The sequence below is a fragment of the Folsomia candida genome, unplaced genomic scaffold (genome assembly GCF_002217175.1).
Source record: "Folsomia candida strain VU population unplaced genomic scaffold, ASM221717v1 Fcan01_Sc020, whole genome shotgun sequence".
NCBI lineage: Eukaryota > Metazoa > Arthropoda > Collembola > Entomobryomorpha > Isotomidae > Folsomia > Folsomia candida.
The window spans coordinates 1,147,546-1,173,940 of record NW_019091212.1 but is presented as its reverse complement, the minus strand read 5'-3'; the positions used below and the strand labels follow the sequence as shown (position 1 = coordinate 1,173,940).

General features: G+C 37.1%; 1 protein-coding gene across 3 annotated transcripts; it reads right to left on the bottom strand.

The window, feature by feature from the left end:
* Positions 1–394: 394 nt before the first annotated feature.
* Positions 395–25,162, bottom strand: LOC110858200 (rho GTPase-activating protein gacF). Of its 3 annotated transcripts, none has more exons than XM_022106884.2 (9): positions 24,703–25,162; positions 11,501–11,883; positions 9,943–10,049; positions 7,412–7,673; positions 4,484–4,582; positions 2,931–3,250; positions 2,645–2,852; positions 2,250–2,577; positions 395–2,191 (listed from the first exon to the last, which is right to left on the bottom strand). In XM_022106884.2, exons 2-9 carry the CDS (start codon positions 11,685–11,687, stop codon positions 1,192–1,194), a joined length of 2,511 nt encoding a protein of 836 aa, XP_021962576.1. In that variant the 5' UTR covers positions 11,688–11,883; positions 24,703–25,162; the 3' UTR covers positions 395–1,191. The 3 variants fall into 3 exon arrangements, with proteins under 3 accessions (XP_021962576.1, XP_035714242.1, XP_035714244.1); XM_035858349.1 differs by lacking the exon at positions 24,703–25,162 and adding an exon at positions 13,523–13,542; XM_035858351.1 differs by lacking the exon at positions 24,703–25,162 and adding an exon at positions 13,182–13,200.
* Between the last annotated feature and the right edge of the window lie 1,233 nt (positions 25,163–26,395).

The window sequence follows — 26,395 nt, the reverse complement described above, 5'->3', positions numbered from 1 at the left end:
TATGAAATTAATACGGAATCGGTAACCGGTACAGACATTGTTACCGCAGTTGGATTCTAACCCATTTTAGTAATCTTTAGCGATTTTAACCCCAAATTTACGTTTTGAAGTCTATTCCGTGAATTTCATATAAATTTGTGTAATATTGTGTAATATAAATATCGTATCCTTGTGTTTTGCTATATGTATTTGTATGTAAGAAATCTCTAACTTGTTGGGTATTGAAAACGATAGTAATATTAATAATGCTCATAATTAATTAATTAATCATTACATTACTCATTAATTCATGAAGAAGACAATGCGAATTCTTATTAAATAATTCTGTATATGTGTCATACTTAGGATTATGAAAAGTGACATAATTTTTAAGAAATATTGGTTGTGTGTCAAGTAAGTTTAAGATTTTTCATTTTTTATTGTAAGTTTCTCTGAAAATGTGAACATGTTAATTATTGGTGCTAACGATTATTAATTATAGTGACATATTTATTAGTAAACTTATAAACCTTTTGGAGCAGAGGTCCGGTTGGCGAGGGTGGGAAGAAGGGTAAATTATCAATTTTAGCGATTGAAAGAATAATGATAATAAAGTGATTCAACTAAATTTACGTAATTTATGTTTCTCTAAATTCATTCATGGGTAACGCAACAACCATTCGGTACACAATGCAGTTATTTCATGCATATTCGTCAAAACCTCCACAAAGTCGAAAAATATAAAGGTTTACTAAAATATCGTAGCTCTGCAGATAACAATTGTACTATTTAATAATTATTAAAAGGTATATAAACTCATCGAAAACTTAACGATGAACAAATCATAAATTTCTCTAAAACTATTATGGCAAACTTAATGCTAAAATGACCACCTGCACACAAAATGTAAGACTTACACACAATTAACTTTGCAGTGTTAAGCTAAAAATAATTAAGGTATGATTAGTGAAGAAAAGCAGAGAAAAGTTCAATTACAGGTACATTACGAGTACATATGCACCATCGAACAGAAAAAGACGGACAAATTAATAGTGTTTAACGCATACTAATTGTTAAGCAGTTGTGGAATCCATATATTTGTCGTGATTCTACAGTAAATGTCTCTTTGTCGCATAATTATTAGTAAAAGCTCGCGTATTTATTATTTGGCAGATATTTAAATATATAATTAATTAATGTTACATGTTCCCTTTACATGATTTCACTCTCTCGGCACTCACCCAATCCGAGGACGGGTGGTTTGATGAAGGATATCCGTTCCACACCCGAATTACACGAATTAATGTTAATACTACTGCTACTTCCTCCCTTCGAGGACTTGTTGATATTCGATGCCGAATTTCCACCCTTGGGGAAGAAGAGGCTTCCTTGTTGCGGTCTCCCAGTCGCAGTAAAGTGCACGTCCACCTCGACTTCCGACTTGCACAGGGGCGTCGTCGTATTACTCGACACGGAGCTTTTGAACGTAAACAAGTTATTTATGTGGGACGATCCCTGTGAAGTGGTGGAATTTGTGGAAGTGTTTTCCATCTTTCCCGATGTTGGGGTCTCAGCCGAAGATTTCGTCTTTTCGGTTTTTGAGTCGTCTACAAAATCAGTGAGAACTTGGTTGATCAATTTGCCCAGTGGGAGCAGCACTTCGACCTGCACGTTGGACGATGATGATGATGACGTGGTTGGCGTTATCGTTGGTGTCGTCCTTGTCACGACGGTGACAGGTTTTGGACTTGCATCGCTGTAACTGCTCGTTGTTGATGAAGTTAACCCTGTCCCAAATTTCCTCGTGGGGGGAAGTGTTCCTATTTTGGCGGAATGCAGCATCCGATCGTAAATCACCTTTTTGTCCCACGACCTGGCCGGATATTTGAGACAAGACGACGTACTCGACATGGCTGAGGATGCCCGACTCGACAGTGGGGGCAGTGTGCTTGACTTGCTGGGAGAGTGGGGCGACAACAAGAGGGGAGTGTGATGCTGGTAGCCAAGATATCTGCGTCGATAAGGGTTGTTGTAGAGGTAAGCGGCCGCGGAGGAGGACGAAGACGGTGTCGGCGTGGGGGACAAGAGGCGACGAAGTTCTAAGTCGTCTTCATCCTTGTTCGAAGACGAGCAGGATGGCGATGTCATCGTTGAAGGGGTTGAAGACGTGATGCAGTGCTCTTTTCCGTCATGCTCGGAAGATTCCGTGTACCTAAGACCACAAGCATTAAGCAACCACTGATGTCTTACTTTTTTGTGATTTCTCTTACCTCCCCGAATCCGAGTCAAGTTCTCCCTTCCCCAACTTCGGACTTGGCGTTTGGGGTCCCATTGACGACGACGAATTGCTGCTCCTTTCCTCATGTCCACTGTCGTGTGACGTCGAGACGGACAAGAGGCGCAAACTTTCTCCCAAATTCTCAATAGAATTCGACGTTTGTGTGGAAATCTCTTTTGTAGAAAAGTGTACGAGATATTCGTCACTCGACTTGTGGCTTCTTGTTTTCTTGGCGTGCTTGTTACCAGCAAATTTTGTACCTCCTTTCGGCGATGATGGAGTACGCCGAAAAGTTAGCAAGTTTTTCAGGAAAGATTTATCTAGAAAGTAAAAAAAAATCCTAGTTTTGCATTCTCTCTAAAAAGAATTGTGTAAAATTAAGTGTACGCTTTCGTCGCCTGTCCAGCACGAGAGATTCCTTGCTTAACGTCAACTCCTTCATATTTTCTGACGAATTGGTCGTTGTCAATTCTCCCCCTGGTAATTTGTCTCCTTTCTGCAGTACTTTCCCACCAAGCAGCGTTGCCGCTTTGTTCTTCCCCTTTAATTTCCCCCCTAAAGAAAACGTTCTTCGGGGAAGACATCCTGTCGTTGCCTGTTCCCAGAAACGATTTAGAAAATCAACCCTTCCTAGAAAAATACACATCTATTCCGATTTTTTACTCCTCCTCACCCTTTCATATTTCTTGATCGAATCTCGTAACGAACTGCATCTCCTTAGCGAAGACTTATTACTACTACAACTTATGGCACCTAAAGCAGCATCGTCCGCTTTCCGATAAATTTCATCGTCCTCGTCATCTCCTTGATTTTCCTGCATTTTACTGCTCGCCGTTCCTCCCGTGATGAAGTACCCGTGCTCCGTCTGGTAAACTTTCTTCGATTTCGTGAGTCTCTCCAAGACCTGGTATAAAAGCTCTTTTGGTGGAAGCACCGTGTCAGGAAATGAACTTCCCAACTCTTCTAAAATCCCGTCTACGAAGGCTTCTCGACCTAAGAAAAGAGAGAACAAAGTTGAAAATTTACTACCACGTGACCCAATAGACAGTCACCTATGCATCAATAATTAATGGTACACATGCCTCCATTTTTCATCTTAATCATTCACTTCCATCTCCATTTTCACTTCTCATGACCAACCAACCACCCACCACAACCGGCTAAATGACTACAATACGCGAGGTGGACGGTGGATTGGATGAGTACGCGATAATAATAAACCGTGACACTAAATTAAAACTTTATATGTAAATACATACATAAGCATATCAAAACGGTCCTCCGTCTTATCGCCACTTTTCATCTCTCTATCTCCACAATGGTGTTCAACGCATCCATTGTTGTCCCATGAAACTGACCACTGCGGACGCGGACAAAAGTGTCAATATTTTTTTGATTTATTATTATTGACAGCGATTACGAATTCCGAGAGAAAGTAATCCAATAAAAAAATGGACGAGACACGGCTTAAAAATCCAGTCAAAGTAAACGGTCTGGCATGAACGTACGTAGGTACAAATTCATTTTTTATTTAATGTACAAAAAGGATGATCGTCTCGATTGAGAAAGATCAATGAATGCATGCATTAGATAAAAAAATGTCTCGATAATCGATCCACACTATGAAACTACGTATCCACATACACCAAACAAATATCGACCTCAGAATCTCATCCTCGTACATATGCATGCATAATAATCATGCACCCATTCTTGCGATAGGTATCAGTTCATCATGCAAATTTTGTATTATTCATCCCCTCCCTCTCTCGAGAAGGAAGAAGATGATTCTAAAAATTTAATCAATTCGATTCAATCCGCCAGAAAAATTTCAATCAACTCTTTTCTGAATCATGTCTCTTTCAAATCTGAGTCCAAATCAATTTCCATCAATCACATTGCACGGTTGAGATGAGATGAGATTGGATTTGGATGAGATTCATTGAGACACTTTCCCAAGAAATTAATGCGCCAGGCAAGAAGAATCTCCCTAAAAGTGAGGATGCTGATGCTGCTTGGTTTAAACGCGTCTTTAAGGTAAATTGAAAATTTAAATTGTTCACGTTCTTTTTTTTGAGGATAAATCGAACGAAATTTTTACAATTTTTTTACAATCTTTGCGCTGCTTTTCCTACTTTCTGGAAGGTGCAGCATGTATTATTTAGTACGTCGTAAAAAACCATGTAAGCAATATTTCAAGCTTTTTAATTTTTTTTCTGTTCTTACCTGCACCCGTAAGTTCGTGAATGGCCCAACATATCGAGTCTGACAATGGAATAAAGTTGCTCGGTTCGACCGGATCGGCGAGAAGTTCTTCAATTTCGCCTAAAATAAAGAAAAATGAGAGGCAAATTTACTTTACAGCTTTCTTCTTGCTAAAGTAATCTTTGATTAAACAAAGTTTCAAGTGAGGCGAGCGAGTGTCATGAAAATGAAAATGAGTGAGGGTTGGACATTGACGATTTGAACAGAGGAATAATAAGATGATGTCCAACTCTAATGTTGTACACACATTTGGAGAGGAAAAGGCAAACAGGTGTCAATTTAACACCACGTTCATTTCTTATCAACGTTGAAATATGGAGCAAAACTGGTTTAATCGTCATCTCATTTTCATCCTGGCTCAGAAGAGGCACAAGCTCATTCTTTTAGTTTTAATTTTAATTGTGCGCAGCTAATTCCTTTTCCTTCCTTGTTTTTCTTTGTGGATGGTGAATATCCGTGATCCACGCCCCCTCCGGCATCTCATTTACAAACGGATGGCTGCCCCAGCTCAATTTGGTTGGGATCCACCAACCAACCGTGCCCCCAAAAAAGCAATTAATTAGCCGAGAGCAAACATAAAGACAAATTGGTTTGACACCGGGGTGACACTCAGTCAGTCAGCTCAGTGTACATAATAATACCAAGAGATGAAGGTACTCGTAGGTAGGATTGGAAATGAGAAAGTCTCAGGATGCCCAACGGGCTCATTTTCGCACATTCTCCCTTTTATTTGACACTCATTTGCTCACTCAGTCAGTCACTCAAAGTGTAGCAGAAAGAAAGACAACGGCTCAAGAAAATGATGAATTTCAAGAACTTCTTCTTGCGGCTATTCTTTTGATTAATGCTCATTACATCGACTAATATCTGGCAATAATATTACAAATATTTTCCTAAAACGAACCACATTTTTGTATACATGATACGTGAAAGAAGAAAAACTTGATAACTTTGCAAATCTGAAAAGCATGTCTTCCATGTCGTGACAGGGTAGTAAATAACATCATAACATCACATCATAAAAGATGACAATTATTATATTGAGCAACTCCTCGTACACTGCTCATTACGACGACTGCGGTACGCATGCAAGTAGCCATTGTTTACTTTTCCCATTATTGAGCCCTGCATGACAAGTGACATCCTTCCGATGGTTCATACATACGCATGTACCTAAACTGCAGTATTAAGAGGTCAACTTCTCGTGTCATTCGTAATATGTCACGTACGTTTCAGTTTTGTCACATGTGTGACACCAGCAACTTAGTCTTGTCACTTTGTCACATTCTTCCTCCCAGAAAAACAATGCTGAATGAGAAACAATTCCATATTAATTGGTCGAATCATCGTCACGATTCGCAAATAATTGTCAACAATTTGTCTTATGTAGCATTCTTCGTCTTCATCATGTTTACTTATTTACTACATGCGGATGGGAAGTGTTTAACTACAACGACTACATAAACTCGACACTGCTACGTTTAATTATAATTTAAATAATAAATGTTAAATGAAACGGAAATAGTTACTGGGTTGATGTCGTGTTATCTCCTTGTCTGCGTTGTGATGCAAGAAAAATGTGTGTTAAAATTATCATTGTCTGCTGCTGTCAACATTACTGAATTGTTCCCGTAGACTCGTAAAAAACGGAGAGAATTCTGTACTCCTGTACAACTGACAGACGAAGCGGAAATTCCCACAATTTTTTTTCACTTTTTATGCAAAATTTGAAAAAAACTATACCCATGGTTCAGTTCAGATTTGGATATTTGATTATCTGTCTCAATGTTGCGATGAAAGTAAAACCGTTGTCTTATTACTTGTTCAATCAAGGATGAGAAACAATTATGTTTATTATTTTTTCTTTGTAGGGCAGAAAGAAAAGGATGAGAAGAAGAAGAAGACAAGTGAATAACATAACTGACTCCATTATTTATTAGAGAGAGAGAGAGAGATGTAACACTGCCATATAAATAATAATAATGGGGAGTCAGGTAATATGCACGTGAGTGTGTCGTTTCGTTTATTGTTACTTCAAACCAACGACGACGACAAGGATGCATGATTGACCAATCAGGGATGATGATGAGAAGGAAAGTGGTCTCAATTCCGTCATCAAAAACTAACACGGCAAAATTCTTGATATTTTTTATGAGATAGATCCATATGAAATGAGGCCTAAAAATAAGTAATAACTACAAATAAGATAGGGACAAATAAGATGAATTGTCTAACATTACCAGAAAGCAGATGAATAAAGAGTGAATTGGAGGCAAGTTGAGACTCGGACCATGCGATGTTGCAGGAACTTTGCAAAAAAAGAAAGGGTTGTGAACCCATTGTTGCGAATGTATTCAGATGCATCATCTTTTTACATGATTTCTTTAATTTGAGACTAAAAGTGAAGCAAATAACAAAACAAACAGTGTTCAATTTCAGTAAATAGTCCGTCCTGGCGTCGTCCTCGTCTACAATTTACTGAAGAACTCGACTGTTCGCTGACCATCTCATCCTTTATCTTGGTCCGTACACAAGCCCATCTTTCTTGAGGGTCTGTCTCCTATCACTTTTATTTCACTTGACGTCTTCTCTCCTTTGTCACTCTAAACACACAGTTTTGTTATGAACCAGACTTGGTTTATGCCTTGGATTCATGACACCTTTAATATTTTCGTAAAGAAAGAGAAAGAGTCCACTAGTCCAATTCTTCAGAGAATAGCTCCACACAATAAACCCATTTGTATTAAACGATATGCTAATCATGCCGACAAAGAACGAGTTATATATGAATATGTTGCTCTCGCTTGGAAAATATTTTCTTCAATTTCATTTTATGACACTTTTACTTTTCGATTTCAATTTTGCAAAAATTAGATTCAACTAACTTACCGACAAACTCGATTCTAAATCCGGGTGGACTTTTCAAAATTTTTCTAGCCCATGCCAACTTGACGATTATGATGCAATTGTTTGTGGTGGTGGTGTCATCGGGGATGGGGGTGGCATCGGAAGAATCGTCCTTGTCCGTGATACTGGTCAAACCACCGACTAAAATTGTGGAGGGTAAAATAGTTCCTTTATACTCGAGGGATGTGATGGCATGAGTGACTTCCGGGTTCCAGATACAGGCAGAATTGGCGTGGACAAATTCCTATGGATGAAGAAAAACATGAATCAATGAGGGTATTTATTGCGACTTGGCATTTTCGCATCGCAACATACTTCACTTTTTCTAAATGGTGAATTTTGCGAAGTGAAGACACTTCGCGAATGACAAAGTTCGGAAAATTGGCAAACATGTCTCGAATTTTGCGCTAATTTCCATTAGTTACCGAAGTTTTATGTCTGAAATTTACCACATAAGAAATTTGAAAAATTCTAAAGGCCAAACTTCAGTAACTAATAGAGATTTATGGATTTTTCCCATTGGAAAATTTGTGAAAAATATTTTGCGACTAAAAACTAGCCCTGGAGATGCGCAAGTTCGCAAATCAATTTTCAACCCATTTTTTGCAAACTTGCGAACTTTACTGTTTTGCGGACGTTGCTAAATATACGAACTCGAAATGAATACCCTCAATATTTTACTAATTATTTAACATTATTTTTATTAGTAGAATATTTTTCCCAAATTTGACCAGCTTCATTATTTTGTATACTTTAATTATGCCATACAAGTCGCTTTGAAATCAAGCCAGGCCCAAAAGTAAAAGTTTTTTTTACCCATTATTCCATCCTCCTCTGGGGATAAAGACATTAAGACTTTGTAAACTACATTTATTTCCCATTAGATAATAACATTTGCATTTATAAATCTTTCAAAATCGCCGTATGAGAGGAAATGATACGACCAGACCACAAAACAAATAAGTCTCTTTTGTACCCAACCCACATCATCCCAGGTCATGTCAACTCGTAGTAAATATGAAAATCATGCTTATGCCATTCTCCTCTTGACATTTGGCACTTCATGCGCAATAAATATGAGAGTGTACAATTATTATTTCGCGAGGAGTGACAGATACAATCCAATAAATAAAATCGCATTTTTTTCAACTGTCTCCTCGGAGAAAATGAAATCGTCTCATATCTAGAATAATGTGCCATACCAAGTGCATTGTTATTACGAATTATTAAACAAACAAGAAATGAGAAACATTTAAAAGAGGCGAGTAATTAAATCCGATACGCATCATTGTAACGAGACAACCATCATAACCAGCAGATTTGCTACGACTAGCCTGCCTACCTACCCATCTTATATATTTTTTCTTCAAAATATGACAAAATATGGCCAATAAATGTTTCAAAGGTCATAAACAGTTCCTCATTATTGTGCCGTTTAGACATATTTATTTTATTGAATATCCTTTATGGTTATGTCTTTCTTGTGATTGCGGACTTGATGAATTTTCCAATCGTGTGACTTTGTCTTAGTGGAAAATTAAAGATTGGGAATGATCAGAAATATTTCTCTGTTACAGATTTTCTGCATCATTTTTTTTCTACTAAAGAAAATAAGGATCAACTTTATGGTGGTACACTCTCATCGCCATTTGCAGAATAAACCAGCTTTTCTTCTAAGCGTCTCCTCTCAATATCAAAAATCCAACGTGAAGCAAGCTACCTGACTCTGAAGTGACCGTGGTTGTTGCCATTCTGATTTATCACCCTCATTATTGCGAGCCAAGGAAATAAATCGAATCCATCCCACTTTTCCTAAACTCACTCACTTTACTTACCTACCTACAAGACATCGCATCTATAAACTCATCTATTTAATACAATGGGATGAAATAATCTCTCTCTTAAAAAATTGATATGGGATCAAACAATAAAAGAGAAAAAAAACTTGGATTTTGACAGTTGGACATTTTATTCCAATTATGAGATATTTTTCATGCAACTGTGTCCAATATGAAAAATATTAATATTAATTTCCCCAATTTCCTCATGCTTCTTTTCAACCCCCGACTGTACATATTTGGTTATAGGAGAAACAAACCACAATGAAATGAAATGAAACCTAACCTTTGACTCCAGTCTGTATAGATTTGGTCCAAATAAAAATGCTTAAAAAACCTCATAAAACCTTCATCTTTCCTTAACGAGAAACTTTCTTCCTTCGCTTCGCTGTTGTCGTCGTCGTCGTTGTCGCTTCGAAAACCAAGCCAAAATTAATGGCGTTGGTCTCTCTGGTCAGTTAAACTATGCAGGTTTTATTGTTGTCCAATAATTTTATGGGGATCATGTTCATCGGAGGAGGAACTATTCTGCCACATCGATCATCAATGTGATTTACAGTTTTAGAGAGAGAAGTTCGTAATGCTCTCGTTTTTTAAAGTAGAAATCTACAAACTCGTCACTCAAAAGAATGTACATAAATGGTGCAATAATAAAAAGAGGAAAAAAATGCCCACCTTAAACAAAAATATTCCTTTGAGGCTTGAATCCTGCGGAAGTGCATGTTCTTGTTCCGGCATAAATTTGGTGACCTTCCGATCCTTGGCCGGATTTGTAAGTTTGTCTGCAAGTCAAAACTTTTAATTAGCGCTTCTTTCGGTCAAATCAAGCATTAATTACGAATTGATTTTAAACTCATGGCATTGTTCGATTTGAAGAACAAATCAAACACGATCATCTCCACAAACATAGAGACGCCGACAATGACGACGACACTCACACAATCTGCATACGACCAACCAACCAACCACTTTGACCAAGTGGCACTTTTATTTAATTATTGTAAATATGTACCTACTGCTTCCTCCCGAACTTCTAAGGACGACCATTGCAACCAAATAAATAAATCAGACGCACAATAAAAACGCTCATTTACTTGGACTACTGCCACTGCCAGCACACAAAAGGGAAGATTATACATGCCATCCCATCATCAACATCATTACCGTCTTGTCGTCAATCATGATTATTTTATTGAGTGGACTGAGTGACTTTTATAATGACTCCTTGTGTTGAGCACATCCCACACGAGTACGTACACACACCGGCTACTGAACTTTTGTCAACTTTGTGATCAGGAAAAAAATCCTAGTGATATTTTTGCTTATTGATTTATGCGAAGTGATTGAATCGAGCTTTCTCTCCGGTTGGGTAACATATGCGGATGTGCTATGGACCTGTGAATCCAATGTCTTTTAATTTCTCTCTCCGTCGTCGTCGCCCCTGCCTGACGCATTTGCATAAGAGGCAACCACCGCGTCCGTACCGACGGATGATACCAAACCCATGTACGTTGGCTAAATTATCTAGGATAAGAATTGCAACGTAGAATATGATGAAAACAGAATAGATTGCGAACTGGTGGGAGGTCTGAGAGTGATGAAAATTCAGATAGATTTTATTCTCTAATCGAAGAAGAAGGAATAACGATTTGATTGACGGACGGCTCATTGATTTCTGTGTGTTGATTGATTATATTTCACTATGAATTGGGGGTTTCATACATACATGCGCAACCATAGTCGTCTGGCTGTGTGGATTTTTTCACAATATTTTTATCCGCTCTGTTCTAGGAAGGAGGTTTAACACATATCTTCATATCGTCATGAATGAACAAACAAACAACGGTGTGTAATCTGTGACTATTTTGTGTACAGATCGAATAGAGATATTATTACTTCTCAGGAGTTTTACACTTCACTCATTCGTCACTATCACTAGTTGCATAGGGCTAAATATACGTACGTACAGGTGGTTGTTGATATAGGGCTGAACAGCGTGTGGTCAGTGGCTGTAGGGCTGGCTGTATGCAGTACTCTTATTATTATGCGGTTTGATTTCGAATAATGCTGCTATAAATAGGGGACTGTACCACCAACCAACCAGCCCAGATTGAAAAAAAAGTATGTGGAATCAAATCTACATCGAAATCATGGTCTGGCCGTAGTGGTCAATGGCTTTCAATGAAGAAAACAGAGTCGTTCGTATGCAAATGTGGGGACAAAAAATGGTTACCTGCTCTTCCTGCCGAGTGATGATGATCATCGTCTCCTTCTTCCTCGTCGTGATGTTCTTGTCCTTGGTTGTTCTTGTCGTCGTGAATTGGGACAAATTTTATGGCCAGAGAGTCCTGAAGGAGGACGAGGTATTGCCGAATTTCTGGACGAATGTTGGTCATCGGAGCGGTTTCCCCGTTCTCCATGTTGAATTAGGAACACACAAGGGTCAAAACTGAGTCACATAGTCGCAATAAAAACGGGAAAACGTGGCACAAAATATGCACTTTAAATAGTTCCTTAATTTTAATAGCACATTCAGGATTTCTGAAAATAAATGTTCCCACAATTTAACTCGAGACGTTTTATTTTAGAGCATCTTCCCTTGAGCGGAGTCCAAACCTGGCGAAACAGATTGAAATATTCGTTATTATTTTTTCTAAATAATTCCAACCTTAAGGAGTCTCAATCTTCTTGAAAATCTTATTATCACATTTCACAATAATTTTATTCTAATTGCACTCCTGCCACTATATCACCGCCAGGCTAAAAAAATAATCTCGTAACCTTTCTACCTTCCAATATGTACAATAACTAACTACAAAGTCGTATTAGTTCCACCGTGTTCGTCGAATTGGGGAGTGTTACTCGTATCCAATGGATTTGTCGCGTTACTTAAACCTATTTCATTACACAAACACCACCACGAAATCAAAATCCTATTATTTATTACGATGGGATGGTCAACAATCAAAGGAAAAATAAACACTACAAGCCAACACAATCCTCCTGTGCAACTGTCGCACCCACCAAAAGCAGAATATTCTCTAGCGAACCTCTGACCTGCAGATATTATTCCACGATGATGACAAACTACCCAAATATCTTTTGGATACACTTTTACTTAAGAAAAAAACGCCAAATTGGAGTGAATTATTATGGACAAATTTTTATGGAGGAGAAGAAAACACGCACTTTTTACTAAGCACACCAACCAACCACGTACAAATTCATATTTATCTGCGACAAATAAGGAATGGTGCAACAAGACTCAATTTCAGCGTTGCGTGTGCACATCTCACAAAAATTTCACCCATATTTGGCACATTTTTGCTGATATATACACACCACACCACACACACTTGATAAAAAGGAGTGACAGTAAACAGAAGACGTTTTTTCTTCTTCTTCTTCTCCCTGGCCCTGCTTAAGATTTGGATTAAATAAATTTGACATGAAATGAAACGCATGAATTTAATCAACCCCGCGGGACGTCTTTCACAAGCACATCTTCCTCTCCGTCATGTCAAGAAGGTCACTCACGTTGTACGTACCACGGAATGAATGACAACTGCAGCAGCAGCAGAGTCATCTCCAAAAACAGAGCGAAAGTAATTCACCAAGTTTGAGACAGTTTTAGGGCAAAATTGTCCAATATACATATGTTTCACATCTTTGTTTGTTGAGAAATAGAAATTAAGGTACAACTTGTGCCCAATTATTTTACGAGATGTGGGTCTCATTTGAAACATAAAGTCGTAAAGTTGTCGGATGTTTGCAATCAGTTTCGATTCATATGGAAATTAATTTATTAAATCAAACTGGTATGAGTGGTGGTGGTGGCAAAGTAGTGTCCAGTTACATATGTGTGTATCTATTGCAATTTTAAGGACACCATCACTATGAAAATACTTACTCACTTGAGAATAATGGGAAGGTTGAGACAGCCAACAAAACACACCTGCATAAATACACGCAATGTCTCGGTGACAAGGGCACAATGATGAAGTGAGTGTCACTCTGACTTGTTGTCGCATCTCGTGAAGAAACAATGGTTTTAAATTGCAAATTAAACTGTTTTCAATAATTCAGCGATAAAATGTCACCAACACAATTACATGAACCCAACCTTAATTTTCTAATAAGCCAGCCACACACACACACTTATCCTCTGCTGCTGAGATACATGATGATGATGACGATATGGCACAATCACATTTACATACATTTACAGGTGTGATTGGTGATACGTTTCACTCACTTTTTTCCCAATGCATTCCTCTTTTACGGTTTCTGCTTCACATTATTGCAAAATGATTGGAATCTGACTGAGAATTCACACTTCGTATGTATACCCTTGCAAAATATTGAGACAGGTGAGCTACGTAGGCAAAGTGACCAACTGACACGCCGTGAAATTCGATATGTAACGTGTGCTTAAAAAATAGCAAATATTTTCTTTCTTGTCCAACACACGTGATCGATCCTCATAAAAGTTTCTGTCCCTAGTACCCCTCTCCCTGCCCCTCTCCTTAGTGTAGCACTAATCAGAAAAAGAGACCACAGGAATTTTTACTGCGAGCAGTTCTCTGTATGAAATCTCATCTGTTGTAATGCAACTAACTTCACCTACCTCAACCAAGGCACATCCAATATATTCTTCTTTGTACACACACACAGAAAGAGTAAACAACGTGTCGTTGTGAAACAGAAAAAACAGGGATATCCCATTAAATGGCAGGTATGCAATGCAGGCATGCATGCATCGCATCTATTATTTTAAAAGACTAACTACTTTTTCTTCTCTTCTCTCTAAAACAAATACCAAGTCAGACCAGACCAGACCACGCGAATTAAGGAACGAACACACTTTCTTGCTAATTTAGCTGCTAACTGTCAACTAATAACTGTCCTGTGGTGGTGAAATGACCAGAGGATCGTTACGATTATTATTATTATTATGCATGTTATGTTGTTATCTTTGAGCAAATAATGTTTTAAAATTTATGCATTTCTTATTCCTTCTTTCTTTTTCTCCTCACTCTCTGTACGTACATATGTAAATACATAAGTATGTGCATATTATTGACTTTACTTTTTGCACTTGTGGTTATCGGTTGTGCTGTCACCTCGCAGAAATTTCTGTGTAAGTAATGGAATTTGTGTACTTAATGTAGACACTCCCAATTTTGGCCAATAAGTGTGTGTGTGCATGTAATAATGTGATGGTCGTCGGTGTGCAGAAATTATTTGCAGGTTGGAGAGTGTGCCTTAACTGTGTTTTGCGTAATAGGAAGAAGAACAAGGATAAGGTTTGTGTGACCAATTCTTCGTCGTCGACGGAGAGTTGTTGGAGGGCTGCTGCTGCTTGCTGGTCTCCCATGGCGTGGGGACGGCGGCCTCACCTCAGAAATAAATGGAATGTGGACGAAATGAAACTTTATCCTAAAATTTATTAGGATTTAATTCAATTTGAGACGAGATGACGCCGCAGCGTAGCAAAACATTTAGAAATACGAGGCATAACAGTGGAATAATAAAATTTAAAGGACTGTAATATGTCGTCGAAAAGAGAAAAAGTGTCATGTTGCAAAATTCTTTGCGAAAACATGCAAATCCTCACATGTATGCGAATGTATACACATTTAGAGGAGAGATGTGTAGTAATTTAAGCAGTAAGGATGATTGTGATCCTGATCTGATACTAATACGACAAGGAATGTCCATTAGAAAAAATGTAAGGAAAGGTGAAGGAAATAACGAGCAAGCCAATTTTTTAAGAAATTTTATTTCCAAGCTTGATTTCCTGTCAGAAATGACAAATAAGTAAATAAATGGGTGGCGTTTTCGTTCTGCGGCAGGTTAGAGAAGTTTATCAGAATTATAGTGTCAGGAAATACGGGTGTGGGTCGTATATATAAAACACGTTGACCTGACCAGCTTGTCATGTTCATGTCATGTCAGCACGAGATTGGTCAACTGTACAATAACGGTATTTGACTTTCAAAGAATGCAATGTAAAATGCAAATGTGCAAGAGATCGGAATTTGTGGTATGTACATTAGAGGTAAAAATAAGTCAAACTTTCTTCATTATACCAGTTATTCGAGATTTAATGCCATCTCATAAGAATGCTTAGATTACAAAAATTTCGCAAAATTAACAATATTATTGTCCAGCTCATTTTAATTAAATTTAGAATTTCTGACAATTACAAAAACCTCAAACTAAATCTCCTGCCTATAGAGTTAAGTAGTTACATATGTAGATTAACTAGTGTTACGTTACTCTAGATGTTTATGTCATCTCAATCACAAAAGTTAAGCAGTGTATCGAATCTCTCTCCTCTGGTGGCATAATAATGTCATTATCTTTATCTCCTCACTCGTCATAGTCGACGGAACGACGACCGATCAAGGATGAGATGCATTCCTTCGTGCTGCTCTATAAACATGATACCTATTTCAGTTGCATTGTCGATTTCAGCATGTCGCAATATTGTTATTGTTGCTACAACAAGCAAACTATCTGGCACATATGTACGACAGCCGACTAACTATTCACCCAGTAAGAGCAGTAGCAAACTGTAGACAATCACACCGCAATAATAATAACAACAATCTCACTTTGTGTAACAGTAACTGCAAACAATGAGTAAAGTATGATGATCAGATCATCGTTGAACGTACATATTACACCAACCAACCAACTAACCAGTGCATGCACGAGATGACAGGTCACAATTATTAAATAAAGAAGGTAGGACGCGCATTTTTCCTTTTATTATTCCAATTTGTACACTTGTCCCATTACAGTTTAGCATGCAACAATTATATATTTGACTCAACTATGGCTACTTAAATAACGAAACGGAATAATAATTAACAAATCTAAACTGTGAACCATTCATTGGTCAACGGATACTAATAAAAATCGCAAACAAGATGTGATGCAAGCATGCATAGCGTCACTTAGGTGTCATCAATTTGTATGTATACCTAATCACACGACCCGTTCAACTTTTTTGCACTTGAATGTGTCCAATTTTGGCAAATAATCATATTGTTTTAAAGTATTAGCGTAGTTTGCCAAAATCACTGCCCAAGCTGAGCATATGTACATAAATATATTCTTCCACGTATTTATGTCTCGTAAATCATCTAAATATTGGCAGATACTTTTTCGCAAACAAATTTCTGCCAATAAAGTTACAAATTTGTTTACACCTAAAATTCGACAAGGCCTCCAATTTAATTTACCTTTCAACATTTCCACCATCCATAAAGTAACAAAAAACTTTACACCATTTGCTCTCTCATCTTATCATCATCTCATCGAGAAAAGTTGCTACCCAATAAAACACATCGCTTCGAATGGAAGACAGGCAGACACGATCTCATTATTATTATCTTATCGGATGGATAAGACAATATTGAAGCCGTTGTTTGAAAGCAGTAGCACTTGTTGGCTAATTGTAATTGACCCAGACAGATGCAAACCTCATCATCATCATCATCTCCTTTAAACGAAAAGAAAAGTAAGGACGAAATAAATAATGCTAAATCCAGTTTTACATTCCATTTATACGATTTCGCATTCGCACTCCAACCATTGGACGAAGAATCTCAATCAAGTCGAGATGATGATGATGACCAATTGAGACAAATAAGTTATTCTTCTTCTCCTTCAACTCTTCCTTTCCACTCTGGCACGCACTTTTTCGCCAATAAGTTTGCTTACTGATTGACTAAATAACTAGAACAGAACAGGACAGGGCACTCACCCAACCAAACCACCCCGAGTTAATTAGCAATTAGTCAAGGATTGATTTGTACGACGGGTCTATTTCCTTTGACAGGGCGACAAAGTGAGCCCCACAAAAAAAGTAAGTATTTAGCGAACTTTTTGCGTGTCGTGTCACAATAAAAACAAAAACAAAGCAACACAACACGAATTCTTACGACTTGGTCATGATGCAGGCAACTGGTAACCTCACCTTTAAGCGTGTTGACTGAGGTCGTCGCCGAGTCCTCCTCGTGTAATTTGCAAATTTAAATTTATTTAAAATCCAACAAATGAATAGTGAGACCACCAACTACTTAAACGAATAACATTTTATGACAAAAAACTGGATTCTTTGTCATATCGTGGTGCTCCTGAATCTCGTAAAACTCTTACCTTCTTCTACGCTATCTCATCTTCTTCTTTACTTACTCGAGGGCAAATTAATTTTCGCTTAAAAATTTCATTAATCAAGTTAAGAAAAGGTTGAGATTTATAAGTGTGGAAGAAAGTAGCGGTCGTACAATATTGAATATAATCATAAATTGATGATAATTTAATAGATTAATTCCCCCTTGCCAAGAAAGGTGCCGACTATGTATTTATTTACTCACTCACTCACTTTTTTCTAGTCAATGGGGATGGCAATAAAAATTGTCAAGTGGTTTTTACAAGATTTCCCTAAATGATTTTCTCCACTTGAAAAAGAGATAATTAATATACTCCATTTTTAACAAAACGACTACACATTAAAATTGCATATATTACATTTTTGCAGAGTAATTTGCCATATAAAAGTTCCACCTCCGCCTCCTCCTCCTATATACAAAATCCTACCGGTCTGGCCTGGTCGTCGGAACAAGACGACAAGCGTCTGTCTGTTTGGTAGAAGTATTTAATAATCCCATGCAAATTATCACCTCTCGGTCTTACAAGAAATTAACCCTCGAGATAGAAAAACTTTCAATTCCACATATTGCAGGTAATCAACCAGTCCAAGCACACGCAAACACGCTACACACTTAATAACTTCATCATCATCTTCGAGTCTCATGTTCTCAGCCAGCAGTGTCATTACTGTACGACTCCCATTCATCAAACCATCATCGCAATCATCCGCTTATGTGTAGCTTATCCTTCGTCAAGGCCAATAGACTAAGATAAATAAGTAAATTTCTATTCTATTTATGCTGCTAAAAGTTCAACCTATAATTATTACAAGCTGGCAACATTTAGTAAATATGTAAATACACACATGCAACCTCAAAATCGATTTTCCCCTCTTGCTCAATCTCAACCCTAAAAAAATAAAAATAAAACCATAATTGAATTAACCCTTTGATTCACCTTAAAAATTAATAACTTCAACGACCTGTCAGCTCGTTGTCGTATAGGAATCATCACCTCGTCAAACGAGGGATGAAATCTTAGCAACAGGTTCAACCCCAATCAGCCCACGTGACTAATGGCTTAATGAATTTTGTGTAATGAAAAATCCAACTAAAAAATCGGCCCGAGACGATATCTAATCTTGTTTAAGGAAGGATCGAAAAGATGAGATTCTCAGCTTCTCCATAATTTGCTGGTAAATAAGAAGGGTACGAATTATCTGCCTCAGTTGAGACGTTGCTTGGCTAATACTGATTTTTAAAAAGGGAAAGTTGATACAAATCACTTGGTCAAATAATAGTAATAAAACCTTTGTAAATACTTGCTCACTTGTAAATACATGGTATTTGTATTTACTCAGGCAAGCTGGGGATGATTACATACTACTAAATAATGCATACTTATGTACATACTTGGCTACATGGTGATTCGCGAATAAACTTATTTGCAATAAATGAATGAATAATGATATCCAATCCTTTTCATCGGGATTAATTTCACTGACTGACTAGACTGTAAAACAGAACATTTTTTATAAAAGCCCTACTATTTCATGTTTACATGTCACACTCAAGTGATTCCACCAACTTTAGTTAGTTTTAGTATATTTACAGTAGCAGTAAAAAACAAAAGTTGGCTGCGGAGTGAAAAGACAATTAAACGCTGTTTATTCTTAATAATCGTGTTAAATAAGTGGACAAATTGTTGCTTTACTATCAAACAAGGGGAACAATTAGAGATAATACAATAATTTGTACGTAGGTAACAACCGCTGAATTCAAAACGGGAACAATGACGACGGGAACAATGACGACATTAAACAAAGTTGATAATAATCTTATTATTTAAGATTAGAAGAAAATGTAATGGCAAGATTATTAAATTGTACGTTTATTTATTTATTTTTCTTAAGCTCATTTTCACGTCTTATTATCTTTCAAACAGAATTTGTGTTGTTGTTGTTGTTATTCCACGCATAATAAATTACTCCGGAAGCAGCCAAATTATTTAAGGTGGAAGACGAAATAACCCTCGTTTTATGACCTGCCAATTTCTAATAAAGTTACTTAAACTACCATAAATTACTAATTACTTGCAAATTGTAAAATAAATTGATTATTTTAGCAAATAATTTGAATTTTGATTGAAAATTACAAATTTATTTTGCCCTAACGTCACCTCATAAATAGTGATAAGGTGTAGTGTAGTACCTTTCTTACTTATCAGAAAGCAGTTAGTACATAAAATTCACTTTATATTTATCAACAATCGCCCCACAGGGACACGAACCTCACCCAAACCCAGCAGCCAGCCAGGAGTAATGATAATCAATCAATAACCAACAAATCGTATCGACCAGAGATCGACAATAGCGATTATTATTTATCAATCATATCTATATTGATGCTGATTGATTACTCAAACATGAAAAAGTCGAGTGCATTCAATTAACATGCAGATTGCACTTTGTAGATACTCCTAAGCTTCCATTGATTGATATTCATCACCAGTTTTCCAACTTTTATTCAAGCCGTGATTTTATACTATTCAGGGTTTCTTTTCTCAATCTCCTCTCTTTTTGTATTCAGAGAGGGACTATTATTACTTGCATTATCGATGAGAGAGATAAGCCCGAGGGATGGAAAGATGGAAAATGCTTATAAACGATGCCCGTACTGCTACTGAATAACTTACTGAATCGTACACACTTTGTTTGTGGGTGTGTCAAACTGCATTTTCATGGCACGTACGCCAAACCTTTGGATTCCACCCCTTTGCTTTTCCTCGACGAGTGGACCACGCCCCCCTTCGCAATAATAAAAAAACCTGACTTGAAAAAAATATCTTAAATGTTGCATATCAGCAACAGTTTAGCCCAGTGGAATAAAATAATTGACCCTCGATCACGGGATGCATACTAATTCGTATTAATTATTGGGAAATTAATTGATAACTTTTATTGTTATCTGAATCAACTGATAATTTATGAGAATCGTGGGTTTCTTTTAACAACTTTGTTAGCAATGGGGTCATCGCAGGTGTGGAAAAAAGTGAAAGAAAAACTTGGCGCAATTATGTTAATGATTGATCATCGATAACGTACGTATAAAATGTGGCTTAAAATATCTGGGATTAAATACGTAGAAAAGTGAAAAAAAAATAACTTATTTATTTCAGACGGATTGAAATTTAAATGACACCTAATTTAAAATAATTTGGGAAAAACTTGCATAAATTAAATTTTCCACACGAAATGAAGTAAAATCTTATCTCATAAAAAGAATTAGTATTCTGCTGGAGATTTCTCAAGTCTCGATTGCTCAATAAGTCTGCGTCATGAAAAATCTTTTGTGGAATTGCTCAATTCTTTTAGATAAATATCACATTTTAACCTTGAAGAAAGTGAAGAAGATGTGTCGGATCGTTTTCATTTCATGAAATCCATCATCCATCCATCCAACTTTTTTTTTCGTTGCCGTTAAATTTTCAAGTTCGAAGTCAGTCACAAGCATTTCATAATGGCGACGAGTCCAGAATATGAAATCAGGTAATGTCTCGTCCTTTATCATCTGTGCCTTATTGACGTTAAAAGTGTGTACACAAAAACCTTGACAAAGTTAATTTTGTTACGACAATGATAATAATAAGCGAGCAATGATGTGAAAACAGAATGGCAACGAATTTTATTATTATCCACTCCTCCTCATTATTCTACGCAATGTGATAATTAGATGGAAGAATAGACCAGCAAAATGACATTGCATTACTAAAAAAATTACGCACAAGAGTCAAAAGAGTGGAAGAAACAAATATGTGGTGTGGGACACGGCGAGATTAATTACCTGAAAAAATTTATATTATTTTTAATGAAATAAATGATGTGCTGACAAGTGAGACGTGACAGATTGACTGCTGCTGCCTGCCATGGAACATATTGTACTTATTGTTTCAAAATTTTGTTATATTTTATGGAAAAAATGGACAAGTTTGATTCCTTTATGTACATTTGTTTCGCAAGGTGACTAATATTTTTGAGTAATTAGCGCATTTGATAATTTCTTACACTTTTTCACTAATTAGTTTCACAATGCCACTACCGATGGACAGCAGCCGACGTCTCATCTCATGCGTTACATACTATCCTTTTAATTAGATGCAATTCTTTAAAATTTTAAAAGTTTTTGTGCACGTTGCACTAAAAAATGTAATATTTTGCTTGTGTAAGAGACCAATCTCACATATTTTGCTTGATACAGGAGTAGTACCTACCTCTCTACTCCTGGTAATAAATGTCATAAAATTTTAAGTCATTACTACAATTAACAAATTGCTCTTGAGCTAATTTTTGTTCTCGTTGCCATCTTTTTTTTATTACTGCTCTAGCTTTCCATCTCATTTACTTTTATGTACTTTACTATTTCCATACCGCGCAGTAGTTGGTTGGCCAGTCTCCTAATTAATAATTAGATACATACCCACACAACCGATGAACCTCACCTTAAAATTCTGTCACGAGTAGGGTACCCAACCATACAGGTAGGGAGCACACGTAATATATAATAATAAAGATAATAATTAACATCCCGAAATTAATTGTAGTCGTAAAAATTTCAAGGTTCACCAGCCCCCGTCATGTTTTGCGTTCTTCTAATAATAATAATAATATTTTATGAGATCTGCCACCAACCGACTGACGAGACTGAGGTTGTTTCATTATGCAACGAAAATTGTGGAATAGAATTTTCAAGATTCAATTAATCACTACTCGCCTTTTCTAAATTTATCCATCTTAGATTTTTCTTCACTATGAGATCAAATCTGCCATTGCTGATGTGATTATATCATCGCAAATATCTCCCCATACAAAATGACAGGTTTTTACAATACATCGACATGATTATGTTGTCTTTGATGGCACAACCACCTCATTTGAAATCGCATTATCACGACGACGAAATCGATCCATTTGAGTGAGTTAATTGAACCTCTGATCTCACCCCCACACCACAACCAACCTCATCACGAGCTTTTAACACCCAACAGAGCGCCTTGTCGCGTTTCGTCAGAAATTGCATCGCATCTCTTAACTTGCTCTCGTTCTGTGATCACGAAGACCACAGCCTGGCCTGACTTAATCGAGTAGTCGTGACTTTATTGGGGTACAAAAAAAGGCGAAACATTCTTAAATTCGAGCCTAAATTGGATCAGACATCATTTTTTTAGTCTCAAATTTATTCAGAAATTAATTAATAAGTTGGATTTATTAATGGAATTATTATCCCGATGACATTTAATGTTCCCTGGGACGAGGATAATGATAATGATTAAAGTGAGTGACCGATCGACCTTTGCCCTTCGGTTGGCTTACTATTATTTTCCGTTCCATGTTTAAAGGTGTGCCGTCAAGTCATGACCACACGATAAATCAGATAAATCAGGACTTTGACAAGAAAATCATAAACGAAACGCAAGGTTTTTGACGAAGCTGGGTTCACATTGTTGTAAATAGGTATCCAATTTCCGCATTATTTCTTATTTATTATGATTATCGGCCTAACTAAGCACTCTGCTAGGACTAAGGCATGATTATAATGCCGTGATTACGTATGTATTTATGTATCGGGAATAGCATTAGTGACACGGACACCCACCAGACAGGAACACGGCATCAGGATTTGACCGACTTTTTTAAACAAGGGATTCAGTTTGACAAATTTATGTAAACATTAACCAACAATTGCAATCCAACAAATGCTTACAATTTATTATACGCGATCATGCAAATAATTTCGCAAATGTTTGACAAGGTCCTGCTCAATCCACCATAAATCATGACAGCTTTTCCAAAATCTTGGAACAAGATGCAATTCAATAATCCTCCTCAAAGGATCCACACGGATAACACATGCGTCGTACATATCTCATTGAATTACAAATCTGTACATTTTCCTGAAAGGAGGAGGAAGAAGAAGACTAAGAACATGCTAGAAACAACATCTCCCCAAAATAATACTTATGAACGCATGAACAAAAGCCAAAGTCATGTCACGACTTAACGCAGTGGGTAGTCCTCCCTTCTTACTGAGCCTGCATAACAAAGAAACATGGAGTAAATTGTTGTGCAAATTATTTTACTTTGCCATCCTCATCAACACATCATCCCCTTTTTTCTGGAGCCGTGTCTGTCTGTTTGCGTATCCTTGTAATCGACAAGTTGCTAAAATAGCGTCAAAAATTAGCAAATTATTCACACACACACACACAAGAGAAATTCAACAGCAACCATGTAAACCTCGGGGCGTTGTATGTCGAGTATGCAAAAATATTGGCATCGCAGATCTTTTCATTAAGAATAATTTTAATTTTACATAATCAGAATTTCTATGAAAACCAGCAGAAGAGGATTTGGATCCCGTATATCCAATCAATAATTTCATCTAATCAAAATCAAATCACTTCATGCGCATTGTTTGACTGGAGCCTTGTAATCAAACCGTAATTCATTTTTTTTCCATCCGTGTAACATAATTTATGCGAGATTCATGTTCTAATCAATTCGATGAGTTTGTGTTTAAACAAATAAAAAAATCTTTATTACAACAACATGATTAAAAGAACGAATCTCATTTTCAGTTTGATTTCAGAGGAAGACGAAGAAGAAGAAAATGCAGATTAATTTAATTTTGGATCTTAAACCAAGCTCAAGGTTTGACAATGCATAGACGAACCGACCGAACTTGCAAGACCCGTATATACAGGAAATGGCTGTACAACAATGGCGTGAAATTCAGGCCTGGACGATGAAACACCACCAGTTTGAACAATGGGTTAGAATATCGATACAAAACGCGCAGATTAATCTTAAAGAATGGGCCACTCTCATTTAAAATAATAATCAGCCCTCCGTTCTTCCGTTTTTCCACAGTTGCTTATGTATTTATTATTTGCTCCATCAATCATTAAAGATTTACTGCCTCGTTTAAACGAGGAGAGACTTAACACAATTTCTTGACCCTTCCGTTACTGTGTCCGTCGCCAATTTCATCCTTAATTTATCCACTCTGGCCCCATGAATGCCAAGTGATTGTAAATACGTAAGTACGCGCATAAGATTATTTATTACAGGATAGATAGCGATGATAATTCGTCTCAAATAAAAATGCACCAAACCAAAATAACCACATTCACAGTGAGAGGAGATACATTCAAGAGATTGAAACTATGATACGGAGATGCATAGAATGACATTTTGTCCTCAACTTATCTTACCTTGGGCTCAATTCTCCTCAACCGTTTTTGCCCCTGTGTCCAACTTGTAACGTCCTCCGTGGTAATGAAATGCAGTCACCAAAAAGGAGCTTTTTTTCTTGCACTCGCTATTTCTAACCTAAAGTAAATGTCACTTCCCTTCCTTCCTCCTCCTCCTCTGGGATTTTGCGAGATAAATTTTTACAATAAAAATAGCAAATCCGGGTTTAACTTGCACGGACACAGGAGAAGAACAAAAAACAACAATTAAAACTGCAATTTCACCTTCTTCTCATCAACTGAAAGAAGAGTTCAGTTCAGAGGCTGGAACAAAAAATCCTATATCTTTCGGTATCCTATGATGATGGGAATGGTTTTTGTCTACGGTATTTACTGGGATGATTCCACAGGTGTAACAGTAGTGGCGTCAATGCTTCTTGCAAACGATCCACAGCCAGACTAAGCAGAAACTGAAAGTAATTCGAGTCCTATAAAGGTTTTTAACTCTCATGTTCATGTTCACCGTGATGCGATGCGATGCATCGACCGTCTTATGTGCAGCAGTAACTGATGTACATGCGTTCGTTGCAGTCAATATTGTGGATTGTAAATTGTATGTACTTGCTAACTGCTCTTCAGTCAGATACTTAGATGGCTACGTGGTTGAGAAGTGAAGTGATGTTACACACGGAAAAATATGTATGTATGTGGCTGCCTGTTAGCAGTAACTTTACTGATGATAAAGTTCATCGAGTAGTGATGGAAGAAGTGCATACAAAAAATAGAGCTCACATTATTATGCTTGATGTTGGATCATTTTGTGTTATTGTACTGAAAACATGGGCGAATTTGATCGTTTTTATCCCACAGAGCTTGTATATCAACTTGTCCGTCCGTCACCCGGTGCGGATGTATTGCACGAGGCATTGTTGTCGATGCGGTACAATAGATAACAAGAAGGGTAAATGCCGGCCGGACAGATTTTGCAATCCATCCGGTTTTACGTGTGGGAAAAGGAACAAGTGCAGAGACCACTTTAGTCGTGCGAAAAAGAAAAGTAGATGAACGAATTTCAATTTCTGCTAGTCTGAGGGTTTAGTTTAAAATTCCTAAAGCTTCTATTTTGCATAAAAAGGACATTAATGACAAGTTGCGGAAAAATTTGCAACTTTATTTGTTGAGTACTAACAAACAATTCACACGCAAATCATTAGTGTGCAACTGCTATTTACGTAGTGTGTCCGTCCAGATGAAGTTCTTATGGAAGTTTGAGAAAGATTGTGCAGGGGAGAAAGTCTTGAAACATGGCTTCGATCAAAATGGAAATGCGGAGGAACTGAATGGCTTTAGTGAAACTTGGAAAAACTGAAAATTCCAAAATTTTACATTGCATTGAGAAATGTCAAAATTTTTGGCAAAAAAAGTTTCAAATTTAACATTTGGTTGGCATGGGAGAAATCCGTCAAAATGAAAACAGATTTTACTCCGCGGAGAGAAAATTGTGAAAATCAATGACCTTTCAGAAACGACAATTGTCTTCCTCCCGCACCATAGCCACAATTTTTCTGAACGGCTTTAATCTTCCTCCCAAATTAAACCATTTCTTAAAAAACGACTGGGTTAACTTACGATTCAATTAATTAAATAAATAATTAAAGGGTGTTAATAAAGTCCGATCCCATGAATTTTTTGGAGCGCGGTTGTTACAAATTCA

What these genes read in the sequence shown, in the direction of transcription:
- LOC110858200 (XM_022106884.2), bottom strand. Translation starts at nt 11,687, where the DNA reads ATGGAGAACGGGGAAACCGCTCCGATGACCAACATTCGTCCAGAAATT. An exon ending in AAGGAATATTTTTGTTTAAG is followed by an intron (nt 7,674 to 9,942) that starts GTGGGCATTTTT and finishes CTTCATCCATAG; the next exon opens with GAATTTGTCCACGCCAATTC. An exon ending in TCACGAACTTACGGGTGCAG is followed by an intron (nt 3,251 to 4,483) that starts GTAAGAACAGAA and finishes CTCTTTTCTTAG; the next exon opens with GTCGAGAAGCCTTCGTAGAC.